The sequence below is a fragment of the Plasmodium knowlesi genome, assembly GCF_000006355.2.
Source record: "Plasmodium knowlesi strain H genome assembly, chromosome: 8".
Lineage (NCBI taxonomy): Eukaryota > Apicomplexa > Aconoidasida > Haemosporida > Plasmodiidae > Plasmodium > Plasmodium knowlesi.
The window spans coordinates 188,703-204,197 of NC_011909.2; the positions used below are offsets into that span (position 1 = coordinate 188,703).

General features: G+C 38.8%; 6 protein-coding genes across 6 annotated transcripts; 3 read left to right on the forward strand and 3 right to left on the reverse strand.

Annotated features, from left to right (window-relative positions):
• PKNH_0803200 (conserved Plasmodium protein, unknown function) lies at nt 1-612 on the reverse strand (the record flags this gene model as incomplete). The annotated part of the gene is made up of 1 exon (XM_002258637.1): nt 1-612. One exon carries the CDS (start codon nt 610-612, stop codon nt 1-3), a length of 612 nt encoding a protein of 203 aa, XP_002258673.1.
• Nucleotides 613-2,928: 2,316 nt separating this feature from the next.
• On the forward strand, nt 2,929-7,326 carry PKNH_0803300 (conserved Plasmodium protein, unknown function; the record flags this gene model as incomplete). Its single annotated transcript, XM_002258638.2, has 6 exons — nt 2,929-3,017; nt 3,295-5,833; nt 6,004-6,161; nt 6,341-6,445; nt 6,806-7,021; nt 7,191-7,326. The coding sequence occupies 6 exons, from the start codon at nt 2,929-2,931 to the stop codon at nt 7,324-7,326; spliced, it is 3,243 nt and encodes a 1,080-aa protein (XP_002258674.2).
• A 346-nt stretch (nt 7,327-7,672) lies between these two features.
• Nucleotides 7,673-8,943, reverse strand: PKNH_0803400 (conserved protein, unknown function; the record flags this gene model as incomplete). The annotated part of the gene is made up of 4 exons (XM_002258639.1): nt 7,673-8,005; nt 8,159-8,259; nt 8,385-8,621; nt 8,808-8,943. The coding sequence occupies 4 exons, from the start codon at nt 8,941-8,943 to the stop codon at nt 7,673-7,675; spliced, it is 807 nt and encodes a 268-aa protein (XP_002258675.1).
• Nucleotides 8,944-9,848: 905 nt separating this feature from the next.
• Nucleotides 9,849-11,273, forward strand: PKNH_0803500 (ADP/ATP carrier protein, putative; the record flags this gene model as incomplete). The annotated part of the gene is made up of 3 exons (XM_002258640.1): nt 9,849-10,056; nt 10,234-10,548; nt 10,774-11,273. 3 exons carry the CDS (start codon nt 9,849-9,851, stop codon nt 11,271-11,273), a joined length of 1,023 nt encoding a protein of 340 aa, XP_002258676.1.
• Nucleotides 11,274-12,119: 846 nt separating this feature from the next.
• PKNH_0803600 (conserved protein, unknown function) lies at nt 12,120-13,091 on the forward strand (the record flags this gene model as incomplete). The annotated part of the gene is made up of 1 exon (XM_002258641.1): nt 12,120-13,091. The coding sequence occupies one exon, from the start codon at nt 12,120-12,122 to the stop codon at nt 13,089-13,091; it is 972 nt and encodes a 323-aa protein (XP_002258677.1).
• A 110-nt stretch (nt 13,092-13,201) lies between these two features.
• On the reverse strand, nt 13,202-15,385 carry PKNH_0803700 (methionine--tRNA ligase, putative; the record flags this gene model as incomplete). Its single annotated transcript, XM_002258642.1, has 1 exon — nt 13,202-15,385. One exon carries the CDS (start codon nt 15,383-15,385, stop codon nt 13,202-13,204), a length of 2,184 nt encoding a protein of 727 aa, XP_002258678.1.
• Nucleotides 15,386-15,495: the final 110 nt, after the last annotated feature.

A 15,495-nucleotide genomic window follows, 5' to 3' on the forward strand; every position in this document is an offset into this window, starting at 1 on the left:
TCAAGAATTCTCTTGCGCGGTCTTGTTCAAATAATTTTCAAGTTCATAAATTTTGACATCTAAAAATTTATCCATTTCTGTTAAATTGTTATACTGATTTTCGTACTCCTTCATTTCTATTAACAGTTTACTTAAAATATCCTTTAGGGAGTTAAATTTTAAGCTTACATTCAGCTGATTTTCAAAATCTTCCGTTCCTAAACATTTGTTCAGATTAATATACTCCAAATTATAGTTAGCATTAACACTTTGTAGCTTATTATTCAAATCCTGTTTTATTAGCTCATTCCTCCTGTACTTGATTTTGTCATTTATTTGAATTTCTTCCGCAACATTTTCAAAAGATTGCTTTAAAAAATTTAAAAAATTGTTTCCATATTGATTTAAAATATCTTCATACTTAACATCTTTCACCTCTTTTAATTTTTCCAAAATGTTGGAAGCGTTGTACTTTTGTTCAAACTTTATGTTTTCCGTTCTCATTAATTTTTTCAACAAAATAATGTTCTCTTCGTATTTTTTCTCTTCTTCTATTTCTTCTTCTTTTTTTTCTGACGTTATATCCGAAAATAAAAAATTCCATATGAACTTCAACTCATCAACGGTCGACATGTTTCTCTTTGTGCAGGGAAGGAAAAAGAAGAGTTTGCGTGGAATAGCACGGCAGTTCGCAATTTTGCATATCTCCTTTTTGACACTATTCTGCTATTGGAACATAACTTACTTTTTCTCCCTTTTCGTCGCTTTCGTTTGTTCCTTTCCACTCTGTTGTTTTTAAAATTCACAAAGAATTTGCGCCCTCTCAATGAATGGATATAAAAGTTAAAAAATTAATTCGACAAAGCCGATTTTTTCGAAGAAAAAATTTGGCGCATGCACTTACTGCGTATGCTTTATATATGTATAGGCACACAAATGCAGAGCATGTAAACCACCTCCTGCGTGCATAGACGGTATACACCAAATAAATGATACCTATTCGCATAACATCTCCGCTTGATTATTTTACGCACACGATGAATCCCAATTCATCGGAAGGAAGCACGATTGCGCGTTTCGCAGTGTACAGGCAAAAATAAAGGTAAATTTCCTTTCCGTGCGCGAAAATTTTCAAATTCAAGCATTCATACGTTCATTCGTTCGTATATTCGTGCGTCTCGAAAATGGCAAAACAGCCATTCACAGCATTGTGGCAAATATGCCAAACGGGGGAAAAGCGTGTAATGGGAAATTTTTCCAAGTTAACCATTCCTCCGCTTTGTTTAATTTTTTGCGTAATAAAATTCGCTCATAATTTTTTTCTTTTTTTTTTTTTTTTTTTTTCGTTTACACATATGTACACGCACCGCGTTCTATCCGAACGGCACAAAAATATTTTTGCCTCGGGTTAAGTAGCAAAATAAAATATTCACCTATAAGCTTAATCAATTTATTTCTTATTGTGTGCAAGGGGTTTCTTCTTTTTTTTTTTTTTTTAATTTTGTTCGGTATGGCAAAAGGGCAACTTTTTCGCAGTTTATCTCGCGTTGCTATTTATAACGCATTCCGTTGGGGGAATATGTAAAAATGATGAAATATGAGCCAGCGTTCTCAAAGGGTACAGCCAAAGAGGTTCGAAAGCAGCCTTCTGGTAACGGAGTACACCAGTCTTCTTTATAAAAGGGAAGTCTCTCCCGCGTGTAATTTTATTCCTGCAGCTTGTACCTTGTGGGGGGTCCGAGCTGACCAACACCAAACTCGGTATATACCAAAAAGAATATAGGAAGAATATCCACATGCATGTCACACAGAGAGAACTCAAACGCGTTTAAGTAAAATATACGATAATATTATCTGAAACTCATTTTTCCTTTTTGTGCATTTGTTTACATACCTTGAGATATGCTCGCCTTGGCACTGCACCTTTGCACACAAAATGGTTATTTTTTTTTTTTTTTTTTTTAGCCATTTTGCGAAATAATATGAACAGTTAATATTTTTCCTTCTTTTTTTTTTTTTTTTTTTTGCGCTCCAAAGTAGCACTTTTCTATGCCACTTTTTCTGAAAAGACCTTTTGGATTTATCTGTAGTTCTCTTTCCCATGTGTGCACAGCAAAGGAGTAGGTATGATGAACTGAATTCACTCCGCAGACGTTCTTAAATTTGAATGTGCACATCCCCGCGTAGCCCTTTCATATTAACCCCTATCATAACCCCTGCTTGCGCACGCTGTGGTATAGTTTTCCACAACTGGCACTGAGAAAAAAGGATATATATACTGTAGTTGCTAAAAATGATAACTCCCCCATGTGTGCCAAATGTATTCGCGTTTCACAAATGCATATGTACCTTAGGTATTGTCCCACCATGGAAATGGAAAAATAATTGCCCCTATGGTGCCCTTCTGCTGTGGGGACATATGCACCCCTCATGTCCAAATTCACACATAAATTAATTTCTGGTCATGTCATACCTTTTAGCGATGCTGCACCATACTGTGGTGTTGTTAACGGGCGTACAATTTTGTAAGAAAAAGGAAAACAAAGTTTATCATCAATCGTTCTGAAATGTTAAGTCAAACCCTAATATTCGCGTGTGCACATGGATACGGAATTCCCAGTATACACTTTCCCATTTTTCTATTTTCCAAAAGTGCGAAATCATCACCCTTTTGAACGAGAAAAAAATACCTGTAACCATTGTATATGGTAGCAGCAGACAGGTAGCTACCCGGTTATGTGGTGACATCCCCCCATTTGTGAGCTACTTCCCCAAAGTGAACAACGTCAGGCTGGAAAGCAAACTGCTTACACTTGGCATTGTTCCTTACTGGATGTGAGAAATCCACGTTCCTATAACAACAACCAGTGTTGTATGACTGTCCAACTGTAGTATATTCCCCAGAGAGCTTTTACCATTTGGTCCCTTTTTTTTTTCCCATTTTCGAAAATGCTCAAATATTTCACGAAGGAGCATTATTCCTACTTAGCGAGCACCAGGCGGATGTCCTTCCGGGTGGAAAAGGACATTAAGACAAGGTATCCACTGAGGGAAGAAAGCGCATAGTGCTTTAGCACGGCTGAGTTTCTCAGACAGGGTTTTGATTCCCTATTTAAACGTAAAAAAGTGGATGCTCAAGGGAAGTGGCCTTTGTATGGGTAACTCCCTGTTGAATACTTAAAAAAGTGGAGGACACACACATGGTGTGCCACATTCGATACGCCTGAATGTCCCGCCTATAGCACAACTGCTTGGTACATTCCCTATCGGATATCATCTCTTCACGTGTGAATCTCCTCCCCCTTCCTCCCCAAGGACGACGTTCGTCAACAGGGAGGACTTGAAGCATGTGTTTGTGCTGGACTCGCAGGACACAACGGCCGGATTGTGCCTTCTGAACATTTCGCTCTTCCTCCTAGGCGGATTCTCCAAAGAAAAAAGCAAAGGAAACCTAGCGACAAATCTAGAAGGAGGTCTTTTCATAATAAGTTTGATTATCTTTTCGATACAAAAAATATTGGACCGATGTATCTTATCAGATCTGACATTCGCTCTCCTACTCTTCATCTCGTGTGTGTTGCCATTTCTGCTTCTTGAACTCAATGGTTGTTTTAACAACATGGTGTTTTTCCCTATATGTCTTATGTTCTACTTCACTAGATACCATCTAAGAACATTGTTCATTCTAGATACCTTTCTCATTCTTACCATCCTAGTAATAAACGTATCCATAAACTCCACCACCGTCGATATTTACATTTTCCTCTTCCTCTTGACTGCCGTCTTTTTTAGTATGATTTATTACCGTTATTTGTACTACTTTTCTAAAGCCCTTTCTAATTCTATAGCTAACCCAAGAAATATGATTTTAATGTTCCCCTACATAAATGAATACCAGCAAGTTTGTTTTGTGAAGCTAGCCGATGTGCTCCTGGACTTAAACAACTACATTCACACAAAGTGGAAAATCTTCTGTTGTAACATTCCAAATTTTCATATTAAAAATGAAAAGGATATGCACAGTGCACAAATCGTGGCTAGCAGATTGGCAAATAAATTCTTCACTCTGAGGAACCAAAAACTATTTTCCACTTACCCTCCCTACTATTGTCTAAAAGTTTTTTATCATAAAAAATTGTACTTAATTATTTCTGCTATTGAGAGGAAGAGAAAACAGATTGGCAAATTTCATTCTAATCAAAATAAAAATAACTTTCTATTCTTGATGGAGATGATTAAGCTGCACTGGGGAACTAGGCCTTATGAGGAGGACTCCAACAATTCCCGTGCAGATCCGCCCCAACCACGAAAATGGCCATCTAAAACAAATAAAAAAAAAAAAAAAAAAAAAAACACGATCAGTGAGGAAGTAGAAAAAGGAAAACAAAGTAACAATCACAGAGAACGAAACTTACGTATAGATCGTATTCCCTTGAAATATGTGGAGGAAGCTAACATTAACCAAAATGGAAAATCAGACATATCGAAAGCGAGAGAAAAAACAAGGAGAGACAAACCTGAACAAAAGGCAACCTCCAGAGACGAAAATGCCTCCCAACGTTATAACAAAAATAGGGATACACAGAAAAAAGCAGAAACAGTGAAGCGAGAAAAAAGTACACGAAGGAGCAATGGAAAAAATGATGGTCTACTGAACTGCACTCCACAATATCAACTAAACGGTTTCCCAAAAAAGGAAAAGAAAAAAAGAAGCAGTGAGAAAAGGAATTCTCTAAATAATAATTCTATCCTGTTTAAGAAAGATCCCGAGAAAGGAAGGGGCCATTTTGTGCAAACTTCCCATACTAAGATAGACAGACTCCAAATAGAAACCCCAGTTGACAATCTGCTGAGCATCACCGAAAATACTAACAGAGAAAAAAAAAGTTACAAATTTAGAAACAAAAATAATGTCCATGGTGAAACATTTTTTGAGTCCAAATGTGATACACACAGGGGAGGAAAACATGAAAACCCCAGAGCAATTCCTCCCCACCACAATAATAAGGATTTTAGAAAAGAAAAGCAGAACACTACAGGTAGGAGAAGCACACACGTCGATGTGAACAGATATAATAAGAAGCCTAAAAACGATATGCAGGGGAAAAGGATGAAAAACAAATTCCAACAACAGAAGGAGCATGGGTTTGAATTCTTCTTCACCAAAAGGAAGAAAAAAATGGAGCATCAAATATGCAACCATGATAACTCAGACTGTGTAAACCCAAAGTTGGATGACAACGAATGGGAAAATAATACTAATGGAGTTCCCCTTCCTGGGAACATAAAGGATATCGACACACAAATGCACATAAATTTAAATTCTTACGTGAACGATAAAATGAAAGCTACTCCGAATGCTCAAAGTAACTACATGAGTATGTATATGTACATGCGCAGGCAAGACAACGGTGGTAAGGAACAAACAAGTGTACATTCCTCCAGCGAAGACGCAAAGAAAAAAAAGAAAAAGTCGGAAGGAAAATTTTCAACATCACAAACATATCATCATGACTGGAGCTTGCTATCGGATGAAAAAATAATTTTCTTAAATTTATCTTGTCTCTTCTATGTTTTCATCCAAAAAATTAAATGGTTCTTAAAATATATAGAAAAAATCAACTCTGTTGTTCAGGTGGGATATTTCCGACAAGGAATTTCTCCAAGGAGAGATCATCTCTTGGCTTTCCTAGACCAGAAGGTCGAACGATATTACCTGCTTTGGTCAAATTCCTTCGATTTGGTTTACCATGTGGAGAATTACATCCCACACATTTTGCTTATCCTCACTTTCCACCTTTCTTCCGTTTTTGTACGAGTCGCACCCCTCCAGCTCAGCGGATCCTACAATCTGGTAAGCGTGTCGATGCGCCCTTCGCGCCGTGGTGCCCATGGAAAATGCGCAACTGAGTATGTAAGTGTATTACCATGTGTAGACTCGTTTATTTTATTTCTTCGCTTGTTCATTTACTTCTTTTTTTTTTTTTTTTCACTATCCTCCTTCCTGCGAATGCCATTTCGAAGTTCCGCATGGCTAGCTTCTCATCCATTTTCGCCGTTAGATTTCTACTGATCCCCATCGTTTTCGCTCTCATATTTTGGCCGATTATCAAAACAAGATCAGTGAACCCGAAGAATATTTTCAAAATTAAAATGCGCTTTTTCCTCCTGTCCCTTTTTATGTAACTAGAATGAACTTCCCCCCATGGGTGGGTAGAAGCACCCCGAAGGGTACACGTTCCCGTATATGCATATTCGTACACATGTTCGTACAGATATTCATACACATACGGGTAGACACCTGCGGTGGTACATCCCGGTGTGTTTGCTCACTCACGCATCGACCCCTCCCCCCTGACAGCCTTATGTTATCCGCCCTCGACTACCTGTGGACGGTACTTCTCGTGCAGAAGAATTTCTGGAGGCTGGATGGCGCTATCCTGTTGGAGCTTCAAAAAACATACAGGTGAGGCCCGAAGTGGGTGAATGGGGAACACTTCATATTTGCGCCTCATCACAATTCAAATTTACCCCTCATCACAATTCAAATTTACCCCTCATCACAATTCAAATTTACCCCTCATCACAATTCAAATTTACCCCTCATCACAATTCAAATTTACCCCTCATCACAATTCAAATTTACCCCTCATCACAATTCAAATTTACCCCTCATCACAATTCAAATTTACCCCTCATCACAATTCAAATTTACCCCTCATCACAATTCAAATTTACGCCTCGACAATGGTTCATATTTCCTTACCTGATCTGTTAACATTCTTTTTTCTTGTTTCTTTCCCCATCACTCTTTCTACCCGCCCAGATGTAGTATGTTTTCCCTAGCGGAGCTAATTTTCTTTGCGCCAGTCTTCTACTTCCTCATCATGCATCGGTTAAAGTCTCTTTGGTACCTGTATATCATTTGGTTGTTCTTAATAAATGTAATATACTGGAGTTTGATTGGAAACTTCCTCCCCGGCCTAAAGATGAATATCACCCTGGCGACATCAGTTGTGATGTGCATCCTCTTTATTATCAGGTTCGTTCGGATATTATTAACAAAGGGTCTATTTTTTGTGTCTTCCAATTTTTTTTTTTTTTTTTTTTTTTTTTTTTTTTTTTTTCCACTATTCTGCCCCTTTGCATACACCTCCTCCTATATCCGAATCAATTCTGCCAACGGATACCCTTCCTCTCCCACTTTCCAGACCCTTCGAGATGGTCAAGAGGGACATATTTTGCAGGTGTGTCCTTCCCTACATTTTATTCCTGGACGACGTATTGTGCACCCTCGACTGCGAGAAGAGACTCAAATATTTGCATTTTCAAAATATAGGGGGATGAAAAGTGCACACCGCTCCCCCGGTGCGACCCCCCCCCCTTGTGCAGTGGTACGTACACCAGAAAGAGACTTTCCTTAAAATAAAGAGTATATAATTTACAAACGAATCAACAGAAATGGAAAGAAGTTATTAAGTAATAATTGAAAAAGGACAAAAAAAAAAAAAAAAAAAAAAAAAAAAAAAAAAAAAAAAATTGAAATGTGGAATGCACAAACAGGACAATCACCAAATTAAGTCATTCCATGATGATCATGACAACTCCTCACCGATGAACCACATCAGACAAAACATTAAAAGGATTAATTTATGAAGACAGGTGACGAACTGGTGTAAAAAAATGTTTTAGGTTATCCCAGTAAACTAGGTTCATTTGCTAAGTTGCCCAAAATGGCAACCTTGTAAAGAGGCGTAGAATTGAAGAAGGCATCCACATTTGCATCAATGGAACATTTACAGGAAAATATTAATTCATACTTTTTCTCGTTATATACCTTCCTAAACTCGTTCGATATGTATAGATCATCAAGTCTAATAGAAAAGTACAGCCTATTGAACCTCTTGCAGTCGTTATATAATGGCTGTACTTCTTGTTTATGCTCTTTTGACAGTTCGTAACCCAGGTGTAAAGGCACAGTGTGGATAACGATAGAGGGGGTGAGTATCGAATATTTTACTTTGACCTGTATGGGAGAGGGGGGGGGAAAAAACGTGGGATGATGCGCGATGGACATTACTATATGTTGACTCACATTATCGCGTAGCACACATTGCTAACTACATTTTTGTGTCATTTTTTTTTTTTTTTTTTTTTTTTTTTTTTTGGTACGCCTTACGGATAACTTCGTGGGGAAGGTTTTTTCGTCCTTGTTCCGCGGCACGCTTATTTCACTCTTCCGTGAGAGGGGTGTCTGATTAGCTGAGCTTTCCCCCAGGCCTGCAGTTCACAGAAAAGGAACCCTCCATAAATACACTTTTATTAACGACCCTCACAGATATAATAAGTAAGGTAGATTTATCACATGCAGGGTCAATGGACACAAATTCACTCCTTCTCAATACCTCCGTTGTATAAGAGACAGCTGTGATTCGCTCCCACCGGATAGTAAAAGTATTTTACACTCTCCGCAGAAAGGCTATAAGACAGTGTCGTATTATTAGTAACGCTTATTTTTATGTTTAATTTTCCTCCAATTATTATTTTATTATTTATGTACCGAAATTGAAACGTGTTCATATGGTCTTCAATTATTTTTATCTCGGGAGTGTATGAAGTGGTCCAGAAGCCTAGAAGCACTCCTGTGGAGGTTATGGGAAAAGGGGGTGGGTGGGTTCTGATGGGTTGGGAAAGTATCGATCGTATGAATGGGGAACCAAAAAAATAGGGGTACGTGTACACAGGTAGTAAATTCATAGGATGGCAGTGAGTATCCATGTGGCAACCCCTCTATAGATTTTCTCCCTCCCTTGGCGAGACTTCCTAACCTCCTACAAAGCATGCCATAAAGAGAAACGTCAGGTAGACCATATGAAAAAATACGATTTTCTTGTTCAGACTGTTTTTCTCGGATAGCTCATTTTGGTAAGGTCTCTTCCGCTTGTACGTCACTTCGCCTTCCATCCGTGGGTACAGACAGTTGGGGAGGTGTGGAGAGGGGGGCAAGGATTCGACAATTCAGGGGTCGCAGCCGGCTGATCTGCTATCTCTGATCCCCTAGCTCGAGTGTCTCGCCGGCGTAGCGATCCAGAGAGGGTATGGGTGGGCCAGTCAAGGGAAGGATGTCTCCGCGCGCACCTATTAAGTCGCGCCAGGGAAATGGCACATGTGCGCAAGAAATGTAAGTAAAAAATGTACGTAAAAAATGTACGTAAAAAATGTGCGCAAAAAATGTACGCAAAAAATGTACGCAAGAAAAGTACACAAAAATGTACGCCAAAATATGACGGAAATGCCCAAGGTACCTTACCACAGATTCAAAGCAGGAGCTTCCATGCGCGCATGCAAATGTTTTTACGGACTCGTACAAACGGTTGAGGACCTCCCCCAGAAAAAAGCAATAAAGAGGAAACGCCTCAAAGCAGAGATAACTTATACGCTTACGTAGGTGAAGGTACTCCCACACTTTACAAAAAAATGTACAGACAATTGCAACGCTCAACACATGGAAGCGAGTGCTATTCGTGTGCCCCTAAATACACAGGTCTCCGTTTTTGCCCTTTACCTATAAATTTCCTAACCAAATAGTTGAACAGAAAAATGGGCAACTTCCTTCAAACGTCATGCCGAAAAGGGAAGAAAAAGATGGAAAAAAAAATAAAAAAAAAAAAAAAAAAAAAAATTACTAGGCAAAAAATGAATAAAGTATTACACCTCTCTTTGCGAACAAAGATTAGAGTCACGCTCCTTTTCCAGTTCCTCTTCTCCATTGAAAAAAAGAAATATTTCTCTGCTAATTGGTACCCCATTTTTATAACAGAGTAGTTTATTCGCCTTTTCCATTTTTTTTTTTTTTTTTTTCTTTTGATATGGAAAATTATTATTTAAAAAAAAAAAAAAAAATTAAATATAGGGAGTTATTCATAACGACATTTTTAACCCATGGAGGATCAAATCTCATTTCTAAGCTTCTCGTTTCTCCCTTGGAGCGAATTGTAATCATTAGACAAACACAACCTTTTTTTTTCAGAAACGTTTTGCTCAATTCCTCCTTTACGTACTCAAATATAGTAAGAGGTATGTCGGGCTGCGCGAAGTACGAATGGAAAAAGATATATCTTCAACCCTCGCGCTTCTATACATGCCTATACCGGTTGTATACTTCTTCGTGTCCTTCCCTGACGTGTTTCCTTACATGCATACAACACGCCTACACACCTCTACTTACCTTTCACTCCCTTCCACGCACCCAAGGTATATACGCCAACCAAGGCCTGACATCCTTCTGGTGGGGCTATCATGCAAGTGTATGGAACTTCCTCTCCTTCAGTTTTTTCAGACTACTCTTTCACGATAAGATCAAGTACAACCTAGCTATCGAAAACAGCAAAAAGAATTACCTAACAACCTTCTTCCTTTTGTATACCTCCAGTTGCTTGGCAGCTCTAATTGCATATCCGCTAGACACGATTCATAATTGCATGGCACTAAACCATGAAACAGTTAAGAATAAGAAGCTAAGTAGCAGGGGTATTATACTTTTCATATACGATTTGATTCTAAAAAAAAGTAAGAGCAACGCGGAAAAGAATTACCTACGCAGGGACGAACACACAAGACGCCTCTGCGTGTTTATATAACCCGCGTTCTGTATATACCCCGCATCCATACGTGTTCCTATATATATATGTATGCTTATGCACATGGTGCGTCTGCACACCTGACCACACTATGGTCGTCTATGCATGTTCAGTTCATTCCCCCAATATATTTCCCCCTCTACACACACTGCAGAAATTAAACACCTGTACGCTGGGTACAGCTTGTGTCTAGTAAACTTTATCCCCTATTTGCTCATCTCAATAAAGCTGAATGAAATTTTTACCAAGTACTTTATCGAATGCAATTCTCACGAAAAAGATGACTATTCCAAGCAGGGGGGAGAACAATATGCTGATAGAAACATAAGTGAAGACTATCAAAGATTGTTTAAAAAAACGCCAAATGTCTTGTCCTACATTTTCCTGGGTGTACTCACCGGATACATATCACAAGTCGCCACGTATCCCCTGGAAACCATACGGAGGAAGTACCAGTACCACGTCATATATGAAAAGAAATTTCCCCAAACATTAATGCATAATAAAAATTCGAATGTGAAAAAACCAGAAAAACTTATCGCAAAATTTTCGAATGTGTACAGGGGATTTTCCTTGCATACCTTTAAATTAATTCCAGAGTATTTAATATTTAGTTGTTTTTTTTACTACGTCAAGAACAATATACCTATATGAGTTTGCACCCTTCCCCTGCCCTGCTCATTTTTTTTGGTTCCCCTTCTTCTCAGTAATGTAAAACAATATTTGCCTGAACAGTTCATATATTTTTTTAATTTTTTAATTTTATTTATTTTTTTTTTTCTGTAATTTTGGCTAGTTAAAAAAATTGCCTCTTCTGCGAAACGCTTCTGTGCTAAATGTAAGAGTTTGTTTCACATGCTTCTGATTTATTTATTTCCTTTCCGTGTTTTGCGAGTTCCTCTAACCCGCAGTCTGTGCTAACGTATTCATTTACCTATTCTTTTTTTTTTTTTTTTTTTTTTTTTTTGTCATTCCTACGTTTGCGTATGTTTTGTGCAAGTAGGGTTTGTTTTCCCCAAAAAACTGCACACACTTGAACTTTTTTTTCAAACATTCCCCCTGTCGTATTGAGCTCTCCCCGTGCGCAAGAACAACATTTTTATGTTCAAGTACCTCCTGGTAACATTCCCATTTTCAACATGGCAACAACTTGCAAAATTGCACGGGCGGTATATAACAGTACCCCATGTGCTAGGCGCCAACAGGGGAGTTACAGCCTTTAAGGGTATCCTTACATTGGGGCTCCTTCGCCTAGCACGCAAAAGGGGGGCACAAGAACAGGTAGAACGAAGCAGATAGAGATAATTCTCTATAGGTATCCCATTAGAGAACCTACCCCTATCCGTTGTTACCACAAACAAAGTGAGATGCACCCCACTGGTGAGTGGTTGGTGTGGAAATACCTACCTTCAGGTGCATGTGCATTTAGGCAAACCTGAAGGTGGGCAATCTACATAATATTGTCGTGGCTTCCCCCCCCCTAAGATAAAACGCTCCACAATGCAGAGGGCCCTCTTACCCAAAGCACGAATTTACCACTTCCTAAAAGTGGAGAGGAGACAAGGGGGGACGTCACTATTGAATAGAATTGGACAGTCATTCAACCAGGAAAGTTTAAAAAATGCGAAAATAAAGTTAACCGACTACGGAAGGAGCATATCTCCAAACCATCTGGGAAAGACAAGCGGCAATAGTGGAGGAGCAAAGGGAGAAAGTGGGATATTCCAACATTTTATAGATATATTTAAAAAAAAAACAAACATAGGGGATAGCTCCCAAAGTAGTGATAAAAACGAAAAAAAGGAAAAGGAATTTTTTGAATACTACATAAAATGCCTGATGAAGTATGAAGGAATATTTACGTATCGAAAATTTCAATCATTTTTAAAAGACCTGTGTGACTATTTCAACGTCTTTGGCTTGGCATATAAATATAAAAAAAAAATGAATCCACAATTGGAGAAGTTAAAGAAGCAGTACGAAGTTATGAATTCATTTTTACCCTACGAGTTGGATTCGGATGATTACAAAATATTTCACGAAGAGAGCAAAAAGTACCTAGCTCAGTCATGCAATGTGGATGTTAACTTCATTGATGAGTTACTACTTTTTCATGATTCGTTAAAGACAGACAGAACGTGGTTTTATCGGAGAATTATTTTAAAGAGGAAGCTACCTGAAAGTTTTGAAGAAAGAGAAATTGAGGCTCCATACGATAGACCCGTCATGAAAACTTTTAATTATGGCATTAAAGAATCTTCACTGGAATATGAACAGTACATGCGAAAGCATGGATGCAAATTGAAATTCAAAAAATGGTTCTCGAAGAAGCACCCGTGGTTTAGGAAAAATAGCTCTGGCAAAAACAGATGGGCCACACGACCCTACACGAAAAAATTCCCCTACCTATACCACTCGGGCGTCCCCCGCCACTTGTATCTCTCCAGAAACAGGCCTCGCATTGGAGCTTAATAAGGGGGGGGGGGGGATCGACATGAAATGGTTCCCATTAGCACAATATACAGGGGTTAAGAATTGAGGGACATGCCATACGAGTGGCGCTCCATTTTAAATGTTACCCTTCACACAATTTTAATCAAATCGCGCAGGGCAAACTCGCGCGTTGGCTCCGTCAACATGGCTAGAGAATATCCGCTCGAAGGGGAGGCGTCCAAGCCGATGTTGTACAAAATGGAAGAACAAATTTGCGGCATAATTGGATACAAAAAAACGGAAAAAAATTTTATGCCCTCGAGGGTCTCATAAATTATTTGATTAAAACGGACAGAATCATTTGTACATTTCCATGGTTCCTGATGAACGAAGAATTTATTCACCTGTTTTATCAGCGCCATTAGATTTTCCAAAAATAGAGCAAAATCCTTATTATGAATTAGGATTAGTAACTTCTGCTTCATTTCTGAAGATTGCCTGAAAATGGGCGAGTCTAAAAAATTGGCTTGTCCATCTTTATATATATGCTTATAATTATTATCCATACAGAGAGACATAACTCGGTACAATAAATTGCCTACATTATTTCGCACAAAAAGTTGGAAGGACTCAAGATGTTCTTTCTTAAAATTTTTGTCTTCAAAAATATTGGCACAGCCAAAGAAGTATAGTCTAACAATATCTGGATCATATTTTTCCACTATATCAAATGGGCTTATCACATTTCCTATACTTTTGGACATTTTAACATTTTCGCTTTTTATCAATCCGTGGCATATTATTTTTTGTGGCAATTTTAAATTAAGACTTTGCAACAAACAGATGTAAAGCACCCCATGAAATTTCAGGATATCCTTTCCTATTACCTGTACATGAGGATTCCATGCCTTTTGGAAGAGCCTGGAAAGGGTACCATCTGGAGGGGGTGTCACATCAGATGGGAAGGCCTGATTATTCATGTGGGAATCCCTCTCCTGCTGGGAATTCTCCAAACCCACTATGCTTAAGATATCTTCATAGGAACAAGTAAGTTCGTCCGTCTCCACTTCGTGCGAGGGGGGAGAACGTGGAGACTCATTAGATTCTTCCTGGTAGAATGTGTCACTACCCCGTGGCAAATGAATGACAGGGGAGTCATTTCCCTTACGTAGTTGCCTCTTCTTCACCATGTACAATACTGAAGATACATACGACAGAAGCGCATCGAACCAGACGTAGATGGTCCCTTTTTCTTCACCAGGAATTTTAATTCCCCATTGCGTGTTGTACCTACTTATGCACACATCTTTCAGCTCGTGATTGACAAAATGGAGCATCTCCTTCTGCAGGTAGGATGGATAGATAAGCTCGTCACTACGTTGATAAAAATCAGTTAAAAATTTTTTAAATTTTAAAATGTTAAAAAAGTAGCTATTTTCTTCTTCAATATATAGAATATTGGGGTCGTTTTTTTCCTTCTGTTTTAATTCAAATTCGTTTAAATACTTTTCTTCGTTTACGTCGTAATACCCTCTATAAGTTCCCTTATATATGTAGCCATTCTGTGTTAAATATTTCCAAACCTGTTGTACAAAGCTTTTGTGAAATTGGCTAGTTGTCCTATAAAATATATTCACATGTACATGTAATTTATCATTCATCATTTGGTAATAGCTACTCATATTGTTGATATACTCCATGCTAGGAATTTTCAGTTTCTTAGATTTTCTTTCAATTTTTAACCCGTGCTCATCCATTCCTGAAAAGAGAATAACCCTTTTACGTCTTCCCTCTGTGTATTCCCATTTAGCGAAACGACATATGATGTCACTCAGAACGTTGCAGTATGCATGCCCGATGTGTGGCTTGTCATTTGCGTAGTACACCGGGGTGCTAACGAAGTAGACTTCCTCCGATTCTTCTTCACCATTTTCGCGATCACGATTCGGCACATTGCAAATGTGGTTTTCCTCGATGGAAGAACTTTCCCCCCGGGTGATACATTTTGCGCTGTTCTCCACGTTCCCCTTTTGCAAAGCTCCCAATGTTGTTCTTTTTGTAACTTTCGCTCCTATTGTCCTATGCCCCCCGGGCATGTGATCCTTGCCCCTATTTACGTACGCATAGCTATATTTGTATTTCCTCTTTGGGTGTCCACTACTCCATATTTTTGCTCCATCCTTTCGACCAAATGGTGATGCCCATGCCACGTGCCGGTCAATTGGGCGAAAATCACCACACAAGTTGGAGAAGGAAGGAAGGCATCCCTTGAATGTTTCTGTAAGGGGCACACTTATCAGGCCAACCACCAGGGGGTGCAGTGCCCATTTCATAATTTTGACTCAACACTGGTTCACTCTCTCCGTCTGGGCTCTAGCCTCTACGGAGATATATAGCCCCCACTTCTTGCGCTTGCTTAATTTTTCGTCGTTACTTTAATTTT